This window comes from Acinonyx jubatus, chromosome B4, assembly GCF_027475565.1.
Source record: "Acinonyx jubatus isolate Ajub_Pintada_27869175 chromosome B4, VMU_Ajub_asm_v1.0, whole genome shotgun sequence".
Lineage (NCBI taxonomy): Eukaryota > Metazoa > Chordata > Mammalia > Carnivora > Felidae > Acinonyx > Acinonyx jubatus.
In genome coordinates, this window is record NC_069387.1 from 35,352,037 (window position 1) to 35,365,949 (window position 13,913).

Sequence of the window (13,913 nt, forward strand, 5' to 3'; positions counted from 1 at the left end):
ACATAGTATTGTCTTTACTGAATATGACTGCCACAAGTTATCCACCTCAAAGAAACTTCCAGAGTTGATGGCTTCCCTAAAGTCATTCTAAAGCATGGCCCCACAGCCACTCCAAGACTAGGGACAAGCAGAGGCTTGAGCCCAGTTTTGGGCTGAGTGTACAGCCTCTACTTTTCCCTACAAGGCAAACAGCCTAAAGGTGCCAGTACTTCCTCCATTTTCTGGAACTTCCTTCTTACTCTAGGTTTTTGGTTCCTATTAGTCCCAGAGACCCTCCTCCCTACTCCTTGTCTCCTCTGGTGGGGATGGTTGCCTCATCTTGAATGCTACCCTTTCATCTCTGCTCTGGGTTCACAGGAAAATGCCCAGGACTGTGGTGGCACCTCAGACCTCTCAGCCTCGCTCCCCATGCTCCTGCTGCCTCTGTGTGCCTGGGTCCTTCCACCCCAGTTGCTGCGGTGACACCTGCCCAATCTGACCTCTGTTTTGATGAGATGGTCCTTGCAGAGATATTCTAAAGAGTCAAAAACTGGTGTGGGATCCACCTCACTACACCTGGGTTATCACCCAGGTCACTGTTCATCTCAATCTTAGGCTAATGGTCCCTGCCTCCTGAGCTTCCTGGACAGAACCAGAAACCACTTCTCAAAGACCTTCCAGGGTGTCTAGTACCATCCACCCCAAGTCTCAATGGGCATCCTCCCATCCTTCCTACCTCCTCTTCAGGAGCCCAGCATGAGCTCAACTTGGACCAAGACAAAAGAATTCAATTCCATCTATTTTCCAGAAGTCCAGAGCCAGCCAAGGGTCAGCTGTTTCTAATGAACCTGGTCGGACTTTGGAAGAATCCAAGAACTTAAAGGTACTGAGAAAGAGGGGCAGAATGAGGCCAACAGCAGAAAATGAGATGAAGAACATGCTTCATCAACCTGAAATACAGCTTTCTCAAAATGAGATGCATGGTTGAGGGTAGCTCAACTTCCTAGCTGCTACTCAAAAAAGTTGTGTGTGCGTGTGAGAGAGAAACAGAGAAAAAGAGAGAAGGCAGGAAAGTAAATAGTAATGGGAAAAACTCTTTTCCTACAGGTATTAAATCCTTTTATATTACTGTGGTATATGCAAACTATTGCCATTAAAAAAACTTCTAAAAATGTCTTTACAAAGCTCTAACATACAGGAACTTTTGTATCTAAGAAAATGCCAATAGGGTAAAATATACAGCTGCTGCACTAGAAGGTGATGTAAGTGGCGTAGGTATAGATGTAGCTGTAGCCAAGCATAGAGGTCCCAGAAAAAAGAACAGTCCTTCACAGTGGACTGGTGAGGGGTCTCCTGAGGGGTAGCTCCAGACTCCGCAGGAGGTTCAGGTCCCATGGCAGTCTTTTTCTAGCCACTAATCGGTGCAAGACATTACCAGACTCTATCCCTCGGGTTGGAACTTCGGGGAACATTCCAATATGCAAAGCAAAGTCCACTGAGAGGGGAGCTCTAGCTAGCTAAGAACTTACTCTCCACATGCACAACTCCCCGCAGGAGTCTCAAGGCCCTGGAGCTTCCTCCTCCTTCTCCCTCAGACCTGGCTCCTGAGAGACAGCAGTCTCCACTGTGAGAGCAATATTAAAGATAGAACCATGTAGAAATCTTTAGGTGGCCTCAGATCTTTAAATTTAACCAACCTCCAATGAGGAGGTCCAGCCAAATCCCATGACAGGCACAGACAGCATGCAGGGCCTCAGGGAACCCTTCCTTCCAGTCCTCCACAATTCAGAGTACAAGCTTCCCACCAGCAAATAGTGCCATTTCCCTAGAGTAGGCTGACTCTGTATGGCCTTGTTCATTGCAGTGTTTGTAACATGCCTTGTATTATTGATTACCTGACGTTGTTTTCACCATTTAGTCTCACAAGCCTGCGAGGTAGGCATTAACAGCCCCATTTATAGTTGAAGAAATCGAGCCTCAGAGAAGACAGTGACTCAAGCTCACTTGCTCAGCCAGTTTAAGTGGCAAAATAATGCTAGGAATGGCCAAGGCTTACAGGTACCTGGTAAGTAACAGGTATTGACTCAGTTAATCCTCACAACAACCCTCTGAAGTAGGTACTGCTATTAGCTCCATATTATAGAAGCACAGAGTTGAAAATTGACTGCCAATTACTGAAAGAGGTTTATGAAGTTTGAGTGCAATATTCATGTAATGTGCTGGGCATATAGTAAGCATGAATTACATGTTAACTACTATTATTCTATTCCCTCATTTTGTGAAGGTGGGGGCAAGATATGACACTTTGGATGCCAAGAATAACATGCAAAGATCACAGGTGTCTGTCTGCCTGGCACAGGTGGTTAAGAAAGCATCAGGGAACCCTTTCTCCAGCCCCCTCGATTGCCACCACCTTCATGATAAGACTTTACTGTGACAGGCATGGCAACATGAACACTTCCTAACTGTTGCTCCAGCAACACCCCCCTGCCCCCCCCCCCCCAACCAGGACCCATGGCCTTCCCTCTGCCTTTCTTTGTTTCTGGCCTCCAACAGGATCCAACCTCTACTACCAACTCCCAGACACAGGCTGCTTGTCTTTCTCCCTAAAACAGCAAGCCTGTCTTTTGAAAGGCCTGTCTTCCCTGCCCAACCAGGGAGAGCATTTTCAGGCAAATTTATCAACCATCTCAGCTATGTAATTTAAAAACCAAGATTAGAAGTACTGGGGCAGTGAGGGTGAACAGGTGGCTCAGTTGGTTAAGTGTGCATCTGATTTCAGCTCAGGTCATGATCTCATGGTTCATGAACTCAAGCCCTGCGTCGGGCTCTGTGCTGACAGCTCAGAGCCTGGAGCCTGCTTCAGATTCTCTGTCTCCTTCTTTCTCTGCCCCTGCCCTGCTCACGCTTTCTCTCTCTCAAAAATAAAAAAAAAATTAAAAATTAATTAAAAGAAAAAAAAGAAGTGCTGGGGCAGCTCCTGGCCTTGTTTTGTCTGCTTCATCCCCATGCCTCTGCATGGCCAAGAAGAGACCGTAAAATTGGGAAATCACTTTTAGAACCAATGGAAAGAATGAACTACTTCTGATAACTAGCCTTGTTCCTCGCCTGGCAGAACAGAATGTTCTCTTGAGCTCCTGAGGTCAAAACTATTCCTTTCTTCTTTTAACAGAATAAAGGACAGCAGGTGGCAGCCTAGCCCAAGCTAAAGAGCCATCACTTTGATTTCAGAGGAACAAAGTTAAAACCAAAGTCATTTAATAAAGAACAAGATTCTGGAAGACAGAATCTTGACATTTCTTTACAATGTTGCACGCCTTTGGATGACCAGTAACTCAAAGCTGCTTTCAGATCCTTTCTCAGTACCAGTGATACATTAACTAGTAGATCCACCTAATAATTTTGTACATTTCAATAGAAGTGCTTTCAGGTTAAGAGTTCACTACTTCATAATGCTAAGTGAAGTTTTGGTTTAGGAGGACAAGGAAATGGACATATCTTAAAGCCAGAAAAGTAAATACAGGGAAGAGGGTGACAAAAGGGAGGGATAAGAGTTTGGCAGAAATGCCAGCCAATCACTATGTAAACTTTGAGAAATGTTAATCTCAGTGAAAGATGCAAAGAATAGAAGCCCATTTTAACAGGTGAGAAAAGGTGCATTAGGAAAATAAAACGACTCTTCCTAGGTCACTGGCAAATGGCAGAACCTAACTCTGAACCTACCTCTTTTTTCAGGTAAGCATAGCCAAGGCAAGGGATGGTAGTGGGCCATAATGAGAGGCTTTCATGTTCGTGCAGCTAGATTTCCTGTTTCCTCAGTTTCCCCTAGGCCATCACAAGTAGAAGTTACAAGAGGCAAACTGACCTTGTTTCCACCAAGTCAAAATGTTGAAGGCAGAAAAACTTTGCACATTAGGAAACAGGGAACAGTGGTCAATAGTTCATGACCAGTGAGGGAAGGAAAATACAGAATGTGCTGTAACTGAAGCACAATATTCTAGAGACAAGGATATTATTTCTGGGATAACTTTAAAGCAACATTGCCAAGAGCTTCTTTAGGGAACTCAGAGCCCTAGCAGTCTATAAAGTCAAAATTCAAACTTACCCTTTATTTCCTTTATAATATCCACAGAAATCACCTGAGAAAGGGAGCATATAGACCGTTTTTAGCAAAAGACTAGGAAAAAACCAAGTGTTTTTTTTTAAAAGGCCTCAGAAGAGAATGCAATCCAGTGTTCTATACACAGATAATATATAGGGAAACCCTAAAGTTAGATCTATACTTAAAAACGAGAATTCAAATATTGGAAATTCCCCTTGCAAAACAATTTACCCAAGGCAAAGGGGTTGGGATTCCTCTTTTGTAAATTACACAAAGGGTTAACAAATCCCAAAACCTTTAAGTCAACATACATGAGACTATTTAACCCAAACTTTCTTCTTATTGTGAAGAGTGCTGGCACAAGAGACTCAGACCTGGCCTTTCTGAGCTTCAGTCTCATCCAGGAAATGAGGGAATAATACTGATCTGTTCACAGGGAGGTGGTTACAGGTATCTGAGATGTCAAGAGTCCTTCAACAGAAACTTTCCCATGAAGTGTCCATTATGTTAGGTATTATTCTTATAAACTTTAACCATAAATTGAGAACTGGCCTTGGAGTTAGCTCTCCCCTCCATTCTAACCTGGTCCCAGTTGTCATGAAAGTTTAAGAAAGGTCAGGAAAAGTGAGTTGGGCATGCTTTGACTTATACACTGAGAATGGGAAGTCTCTGAAGATAAGCTTCAGTGTCTAAATTAAGGCTTCAAGGGAGGTAAGCTGAACCAGTAAAAAAGTACACAACAAAAGTTCATATTCCATTTGGTTCTTTTTATTAGAAGTTGAGAATACAGCAAGTAAGGGAAATCCCATGATGAATGGAACCATCACACAGAGGCCTCTCTGGAACCCCAACCTTCTATGATCCCCCAAAATGTGCTTTGTGGCTTCAGCAATTTATAAAGGGGGAAGGGGAAAATACTGAAAAAGGCCACTATTTAATGGTGAATGAAGCTGTAGAGGTCCTAACCAGCCTAGGGCCAACAAAGAAAATTAAAAATCTGCACAGAGCAAGCAAGCCTCTGATGCTGAGAGTAAGGCATTCAGGCGCCAACCTGGTGAGAGTTCTCAGCAAGCACTGTGAAGACCAAGTGCACAGTGAGGCTACTGGTAGTGAGTTGCACATAGACACACACATATAAATGGGCGCACACACCCACACACGCGCGCACACACACCCTAAAGAGGGAGATTTTTACTGGATTACGCATCATTGATGTTAATTTCATTTTTCCTAACAGTTTGTGCTATATTGAACCAGATTCAGCTCCTCCTTTGGGGTGTGGGGTGACTGGGCCCGGAAACTGCTACTTCTGTTGGTGTTGTTACAGGGCTGCATCTTACACCCTGTATCCCAAAGTGCATGACCGAAGAGCAAGTCTGGCTTCTGATATGTGCTGTTGCTTCCATGAGACTAAGTGAGCTTTCTTCCCGATGGCCACTGACCTGCTGGGCTGTTCCCTCAAAGGGAGTAATACTGTTCTTTATGTTGTCAGGCACTGCACCAGTCTTGTCACCCACTCAGTCTTTTGCTGGGTCCCCTAGCACCCAGGGCAGTTACCTTATTCAGAACCAAAACACTCAAGTTCCTTCCAAGTTCTACCAGTGGAGTCCTTCTTCCTGGTTTCCAGCTTTTGCTGGAGATTGGAAGGGGAGAGAAAGGAGAATAATGTCCAAGGAAACTCATTACTGAAAAGGAGGCCCTCCCCATATTCCCAAGCACCTATTTGGTGCCAGTCCCTGTGCTCAGGGCCTCAACGTTTCCCTCTAAAGCCCACAATCCCCAGGGTGTAACTCAATCACCTGGAGTCTTGGATGATAGCAAGTAACCTAAGACTCAAGTGCTATTTCGGTGGTTTGCCTATGAGCCAGGCTCAGGGTTCTATGAACCAGAACCTTCCCCTACCACTCTCCCTGAGGGTACCTCTGGGGCATGAAAACTCATTTTTCTATTCCTGGTAGCTCTTTAAAGATACAGCTTAAGGACTGTACCAGATTCCCTGGCAGTAACAAACAACTTTCTTTTAAAACTTCCCATCATGCTATCCCCCAAAACTGGGGTTCAGAGAATACTGAAAACTCCATGGTGGGTACTGGACTTTGCTTTTATAAGAGTTCCACTGGCCTTCTTGTTCGAAGGACAGCTGATATGTGTATCACAAACTAGGCTTACTAAGCGATGCGAGAGGTGAAATTCATCTTTCCTGATCTAAAGGAAGCATTCTCCAACCCATGTAAATGAGCTCAGGAGGCACCTGGACAAGTCAGAATCTCTTCTGTAGCTGGCTCCATGCCAGAAACTGTGATGCCAGGGAAAGGTCCATTTACATTCCCAGGAGGAAGAAAGGTAGTTAGGGCAGTGACTTTAACAGAAGGAAATTTCTAGGGCATTCCAGAGCTCTATAGCAAGGATATGGAAAGCTCACATCCCTTCAATCAGATAAAAATCACCACAAAATTGAATAGGATGCCAGGAAGTAATCAGATCAGGACATTTCCAGAGCTCCTCCTACTGTCTCCACTACCCCTTTGCTGGCATAACTGATTTTCCCAAGTAGATGGCTCTACTTTTTAGAAGGGGTCACTATCAGCACAACCAGTCAGTCTCTCAAATGATACCTTAACTAGAGCCTTTATCTAACACATCCTGTTAGCCTCACGTGCTGCTTCCACTGAGAAAACACATACAGCTTCCCTCTACCACAGGACTCTCAAAAGCTCTCAGACATGAGAGTGGTCATGTGATCACTGGGTTAGGGCTGTACTTTCTGCCCCCCAGGGTCCAAGGTATGTCAGCCTTTAGAAGGCACCTTGGTGTACCAAGGCATTATACATTCTGGGGCCATCACCTGAACCTCCTACAGTCACCTTGTGCAAAATTGAAACAGTGTGTGGTACTTGCATGTTTCATTCTATACAAAAATTCCCTTCCCTCCCCTACCCCTATGTTTTAAACATTTATATAAATTCTTATTTAAACAGTAAGTTAGAAATCTTATTTACATTAATTTCTTTGTTCTCCCAAAAGAGCATCTAAAATCACATTCCCACCCTTTAATAGGATACAAATGTTCACCTAAATTTGTTTGTATTACTGATTTAAGGAGAGAGAAAGGGAGAACAAACCACCAGCTAAACTGTTTTCCCATCTTCTACAAATAAATATGAACACGGATCAGAAGCCAGTTTGCCAAGGGTCTTGCAGAGCCCTCAACTGATAGATCCCAAGTATAAGTCAAGGTCTGGGCCATTTCTCCTTTTCTCCAAATTGATGCACTCCATCCTTTGAGGTATGATTTATTTTTGTTTTTCTCTTCTCAGCCATGTACCAGGTGGAGCCCCAGGGGCATCACAAAGCCCATGAGGCTGTCAAAGTTTTGGGGCTCCTCTGGCACTGGCATCGATGGCCAGTAAGAGAGGCCTGCAGGTACCACAGGCCTTGGTTCAGGGTCACAGTCCCTGGCTTCTGGAAGGTGTCACAGTGCATCTTCTTCACTGCAGCCTCCGCCGATCATGAAACGGAACTCCTGGAGGTTTGAGACACCGTGGAAGTGAACGAAAGCGCCAGCAACCACAAAGATGTGAAACAGCTGATGAGAGTGAAACTGGAGGCCAGGGGGAGTGGGGAGGGGGAGAGAAATCCATTCGTTATTAAAGTCTGCTAAAGAGTCTTCAGATCATTTGTGCTGAGCAAGGCAGGGAACGGAGGTGACAGAGCTCAAATTCAAAGGTTCCACAGATCTTGGAACATCCATTAGGCATATCACATTCTGCTGAACCGAAGGCTAGCCATCCCCAAAGAAATCAAGGTGCTGCCACTAAGTTTTAACCATGAAGATTTGCACACGTAACACTGGAGTATCTGGTGAACTCAGAGGCAAATGACATACACATACTCTTGCCAACAGACATCAAAGGCCCAAGGATTCCTCCTTGCCCAGCAATGGACTGCAGTTAGACATGGGGAGGTTTTTCTCATTGCTGATGGAGATTTTTATCATGGACTGAATAAAGCACCAGAGCTATGGCCATTTAAATGTTGCTCTCTCCCAGAAAAACTACAGGGATTTCTAGGATTAGGTAGAAGGTCAAAACATATGTCTGCTCAGCTCTAAGAGTCTGGAATTACATGAACATACTGTATCAAAAGACTAGGGAAGCCAGGGCCTTTTAATTCCTTCTCAAATAAGAAATTGGTCTATAAGCATGTGATGTTTGTTTCTGACTTAATCTGTTCTTTTGAATGCTAGTTCATTTCTTAAAAGGGGTTATCAATTGCTCAGTGCACCAAACATCACTTCAAAAATTACACTATTCTCTCATTATACTCTCAAAATGAAAAAGTACAGTTGCAAAACCAGTATTCATCAAGGGAAAGATACTGATTTTAAAGGTGTAAACTAGAAGTACCCACAAGTCACATCCCAAGAAAGGCTTCCTAGGAAACCAATGGGGATTCATTCTCCCAAAAGTGGGGGGAGAATTATCTCCATAATCAACATCAAAATGACGATGAGGCAATCTCCAAAAGATAAATTAACTAATTTGAACCTGAAAGATTGCCTAAATTAGTATTATCTTCATTTTAGGAGGGCTAAATTAAACTTTGAAGACTAGGTGATCAACTTAGCCTACAATAATCAGCAACAGGTTTGAGGAACAGAATTCCAAAGGTCAGACTTCATATCCAACAACACTCCAATTCTATACCTATTGAAAATGTTTCAGGCCAATTTCAGTTATAAAATTTTCCATCTGTTGGTCCCTTCTATTTCTTTTCCATCCCTTTTTCCTTCTCTCTTAACCACAATCTAGTTAACTCTACCTCCTATTGTAACCAAACACACATATACACACTCAATCTCTCATTACAAATCACTGCGTTTTAGTATCAAAAAGGACTTTGGTAAAAACTCTAGTCCATCACCCTCATTTTACAAATGAGGAAACCAAAACAAACTAAATGCATGGCCAATTCAGTGTAGTATACAGGAGCACAGATTCTGATATCAGACTAGCCTGATTCAAATTCTGCTCCTACCACCCAGGAGTAACTTGTCCTAATGTTGCCAGTCTCCCTAAACCACATTTCCTAATCTGTAAAATGAAAACATTAATAAAAGTTGCCATACCTTATACGGCCGATGTATTAAATGAGGTAATCTATGTAAAGTGCTCACTCAGTACCATGCCAACACCAAGTTAGTGCTCAGTAGAAGTCATCACTGTACGTATCCAGAGAAACACTAATGAGGGATAGTTATAACTAGAATACAGGTCTCTCAATTCTTAGTCTAAAACTTTTTCAATTATTTCACTCCCCGGTCTTCCAATAACAAACTAACAGATATGTATGTATACACACTAACTGCCCCTGATCATACTTACCCAGATATCACACTTGCCGGGAAAGAAGCGTTCAGGGATGCGGGCAGCATACAGGGCAGCGCCTGTGATATAGAGGCTGGCCATCAGCATCAGCCAGCCAATCTGCCCAATGGTGGCAGCCTTCAGGAATCCTTCCGAGATGACATAGTGAAAGGTAGGAATGATTCCACTCAGGCCAAGGCCCAAAAACACTCCTAGCAATCATAAGAACAGAATAAAGCAAAAATGCAGAAGAGAAATAAGGAAGAAGTAGTCAATATTAAAATACAGTACTAGTAATTCTACAAACTGAATATTTCAAGTATGATGCAACACTGGCTTGTTGTTTGAAAGGAAAAAGGTTCTTCAAACTCTTGGACACTGCCACACCAGACAGCACAGCTAAGTTCTAAAAGACAGATCTATTTACAAATGCAAGGAGCCTCCCGCTAAGAGATGCTTAGTTTAACAAGTCAGCAGTCCTCAAAGGGTACAGAATTGTGTCGCTAAGGGTTTCAGGAATAGACAGTTCTAGGAGTTTGTTTAAACTTCCCTAAATGTTGCCTCTTTATAGACAAAGATCGCAAAACAGAGCAGTTTTACATATTTTATCTTCCCTGTGAAACACCAGATATTCCTGGCGTTTAAGCAGAGTGAAAGGGGGGTGGAGGTGGCAACTGGGCGGAGGGGAGGGCACGACTGCACCTGAAAGCTCCCAGGCCCAAAAAGTACCAATCCAGTACAGAAATCTATCAGAATCACTCCACCACAGCCCTACTGCTTTCCAGATCATTTATAGCAGTGTTTTTCAAACTTCTGGATAGGACCTAGGTTATAAGATCAACTAAGTGATCTCAATCAACAGTTTTTTTTTAAGTGAACTAAAACAAAGTAAAAATTACCAGACTGTCATAAATAGAATGTTAAGTAAAAGTCTGTAAAAAGCTGAGTAATTTATATGTATGTGAACTTACGAATATATACACAAATATGTGTCCATCAAAACACCACAGGAACACCTCTCAGCAGCCAGTAACTGCTCCTACATTTTGACACAGTTAAAAATGATCTTTAACTCTCAAAATACAAGAGGCATCTTGCTTGCTTTGGACATTACCAAACACACTGCTGGTATGCAGCAATATATGTATACACATACATCTCCAAGAGAAGAGGAAAATGGCAATACTCCTCACAGAAGAAAAATCATCATGATCCTGTTTCACTTGTTATTTCCCTCTACGTGTTAAATAAAGGCTCTACTGGTCTTTCCTATCATTCTTGGCAGTCAGAGCCTCAGGAACTTGGTTCTTCTGATTTGTATCATAGCAGAATGTTTCTTATCTCACATGCTTAAGCAGGCTTAGCACCACAGTTAAGTACTACTGGACGCCAATCCTGACCACTGGTTATCTGCTCATATGATCACTTAAAAAGGGAAGTCGGTAGACTGTTGCTAACAGTGGTCATTAACAAGAAGTTAAATTCTAACTTCTAACCTTCTAGGTAACCGCAGAAGAACCGCAGCTTGGATTTTAATACTCAATGTTTTGTTTTTGTTTTTTTAAAGGTCAAAAGAAAACATACTCCTTTTACTACTAATTGTTCATTCTCAGCACCAGGCTTGGCACTGTGGATAGAAAACTGAAGACATGGTTCTGGCTACAAGGAGTCCCCAGGCTACTGGGAGACAAAAACATGTCTCTCTGAACTCCACACTTCTACAGGAAAGCTCAGCCAAGGCCTTTTGGCTTTCCATATGATCTCCAGCTAAACAAGCCATTATCCTAAATATAAAAAGCCTCTTTATCCTTACATCAGAAGAGATGTATGGTGCCTACTTGAGTAGAATACAATCAGTATGGAGTGAAGTTTTTATTTACCTAAGCAGTACACATGTTAGAATAAAAATATAAAACAAAACAAAACAAAAAATGATAACAACAACAAAAGAACAAATCACTAAAAAAAAAGTATACTCCAAGCTGACAGACTAAGAATAATCATTGTTTTACAAAGGTTACAGAGCCACTTGCTGTCTTATGGACAGCATATAGTCATAAACTCAAGTGAATTACAAAATATATACATCAGCTCATAAAGCTCACAATACCCTAAACTCTAGTGCTTTAAGATAACTGATGAACACTACTACATAAAAAGCCCTCGAAGAATAGAAACTATGACTTATTTATATTTGCATCACAAGTACACAGCATAAGACTTGCCAAGTAGGCCTTTAATAAATGACTGGTAAATAAATCAATGTCCAATGCAAAACTCCCATATCTCTTACCTGCTCTTACTCCTCGATACTGAGGGGTAGCAAACATGTCCCACTGGGAAACTATGATGGCCGCAATGCCCAGCACACAGATGACAATCAAGTAGATGAAACAAGGTTGTGGATTACAGTAGAAAGAATAATAAAGCCATGGAACAAAACTTCCCATAATCAGAAGAGCAATACCAGAGTAATCCAGTCTAAATTAAGAAAAAAAAAATCCATTTGATGTTAAAAAGTACTGCCCACTACAGGTTCCAATTAATCCCCTATGACATGAGCTAGCAGTAACAGCCAAGAGGCAAACTAGGATGCTTGCTTTAAATTAAAAACCAAATAAATAATTTTTTTTTAAGTTCTCTTCAGATGGTATCAAGAATTCTGCCTACTCTACTGGATGTTTTTCCCTAACCACTGACTCTAATATTTGATTACAATGTAGGCTTTCAGATACGTACTTAGAGAAGAGCCGGGAGACCCCTTCTGAGTGGCAGTAGACTGTGTGGAAGAGCCATGAAAAAGAAAGGCAGAGAATGGCCCCCAAGAAGAATAATCCAAAGACCACCTTCTCTTGCAGAGGGGCCACAAAGGAGATGTTTGGGCGAAACATATAAAAGATCCCCAGGCACAGGAAGAATACACAACCTATGAAAAGAGTGTGGGGAGAGAAAAGATTATCCTTGTGAAGAAATAGTGCTGTATATTCATTAGGCTTTCAGTCCTTCACAATCATAATGATATCTAAATCAAAAGTTCCATAAGAAAAATGTTCCAAATAACTGAGGCTTATCCAAAATTTTGGTCTACTTCATACACGGTTGGTACCCTATACTCCTCAGCCTCAAAAAATGAGTTTGTAGAATACAGTAACTTATTTATCTAACAGCATAATCAAAAAAAAATACAATGCTGCTACTTCTTAGAAGGCTAAATTATTCCACTTCTACCTCTAGATCTAGTATAAAATTTCATTTAGAAAGTTTTTGGTGGGGCACCTGGGTGGCTCAGTCAGTTAAGCGCCTGACTGCTGATTATGGCTCAGGTCATGACTTCATGAATTTTGAGTGTGAACCCCATGTTGGTCTTTGTACTGACAGAGCAGAGCCCGCTTGGGATTCTGTCTCTCCCTCTCTCTCTCTGCCCCTCCCCCATTCACACTCTTTCTCAAAATAAATAAACTTAAGAAAGAAAGAAAGAAAGAAAGAAAGAAGAGAAAGAAAGTAAGTTAGTTAGTTTTTAGCACATATATTGGAGTCCAGCTTTCAAAGGTCCATTTTATGTTTGCTTTGCAATGAATTCTAATACCTCCAAACCCTGGCAAGACATACAGCTTTCCTCCACCAACAGGTGTCAAGGAATATTATGCTTCTCTGGTCCTGTCCATTGACCCAATAGATTCAAAAGTTAAGGACAATAAATTATGCCCATTTATGTTATTTCATAACCAGTTTTTCAACTGCTCTTTTTCACAATGAGATACATGTTTTTATTACTTAGGGAAAGGCCACTTAACACAAGGAAGGCACAGAAATTAAGAAGTTAAACATGTGCTCCCTCTCTCTCTGTCCCTCCCCCACACATGCGGTCTCCCTCTCTCTCAAATATAAACAAACATTAAAAAAAAAAAAAAGAAGAAGTTAAACATGTGCTATGTGACTGACTATTCAATCTATTTAATAAATCTTTTACCCCTGAGTTGGAAGTCAGCAACAAGCTGGATTTGATTCTCTATTCCACTCTTACTACACTAGCAGGCAGGAACTTGGAGACACAATGGAAGCCAAATGTGTGATATGAAATGCAAGTCAAATCGGGTAAGCCAGAAAAGATTTAACATATTCACAATGTTATGCGACCATCACTATTATTTAATTTCAGAATATTTTCATCACCCCAAAAAGGAGCCTATACCTATTACATTCATCTCCCACTCCCCATTACCCCACAGCCTTAGACAACCACAATCTACTGTGTCTGTGGATTTTCCCATTCTGGGCATTTCATGTGTATGGATCATACAGTCTGGCTTATGCCACTTAGCATAATGTTTCAAGGCTCACCTATGCTGCAGCACATATCAGTACTTCATCTCTTTTTACGGTGAAATAATACTTCATTTGTATGGATATACCACATCCTGTTTACCCATTCACCAGCTGAAAGATGTTTGGATTGTTTCTACTTT

The 13,913-nt window shown here is 41.9% G+C and overlaps 2 protein-coding genes across 7 annotated transcripts in view; one reads left to right on the top strand and one right to left on the bottom strand.

Moving 5' to 3' along the window:
• Positions 1-1,624, top strand: part of CACNA2D4 (calcium voltage-gated channel auxiliary subunit alpha2delta 4) — a 112,415-nt gene extending 110,791 nt beyond the window's left edge. Inside the window, exon 38 of the mRNA XM_027073950.2 lies at positions 358-1,624. Within this exon, the coding sequence (XP_026929751.2) occupies positions 358-462 (105 nt within the window). The 3' untranslated portion in view covers positions 463-1,624. The remainder of the gene's footprint in view (positions 1-357) is intronic.
• A 3,203-nt stretch (positions 1,625-4,827) lies between these two features.
• The window catches only part of ADIPOR2 (adiponectin receptor 2), a 78,126-nt gene continuing 69,040 nt past the window's right edge, over positions 4,828-13,913 (bottom strand). For all 6 annotated transcript variants that reach the window (XM_027073959.2, XM_015061484.3, XM_015061485.3 and 3 more), the window contains exons 5-8: positions 12,187-12,373; positions 11,741-11,928; positions 9,466-9,659; positions 4,828-7,682 (exon numbers count right to left, since the gene is read on the bottom strand). In XM_027073959.2, the coding sequence (XP_026929760.2) occupies positions 7,554-7,682; positions 9,466-9,659; positions 11,741-11,928; positions 12,187-12,373 (698 nt within the window). In that variant the 3' untranslated portion in view covers positions 4,828-7,553. The remainder of the gene's footprint in view (positions 7,683-9,465; positions 9,660-11,740; positions 11,929-12,186; positions 12,374-13,913) is intronic.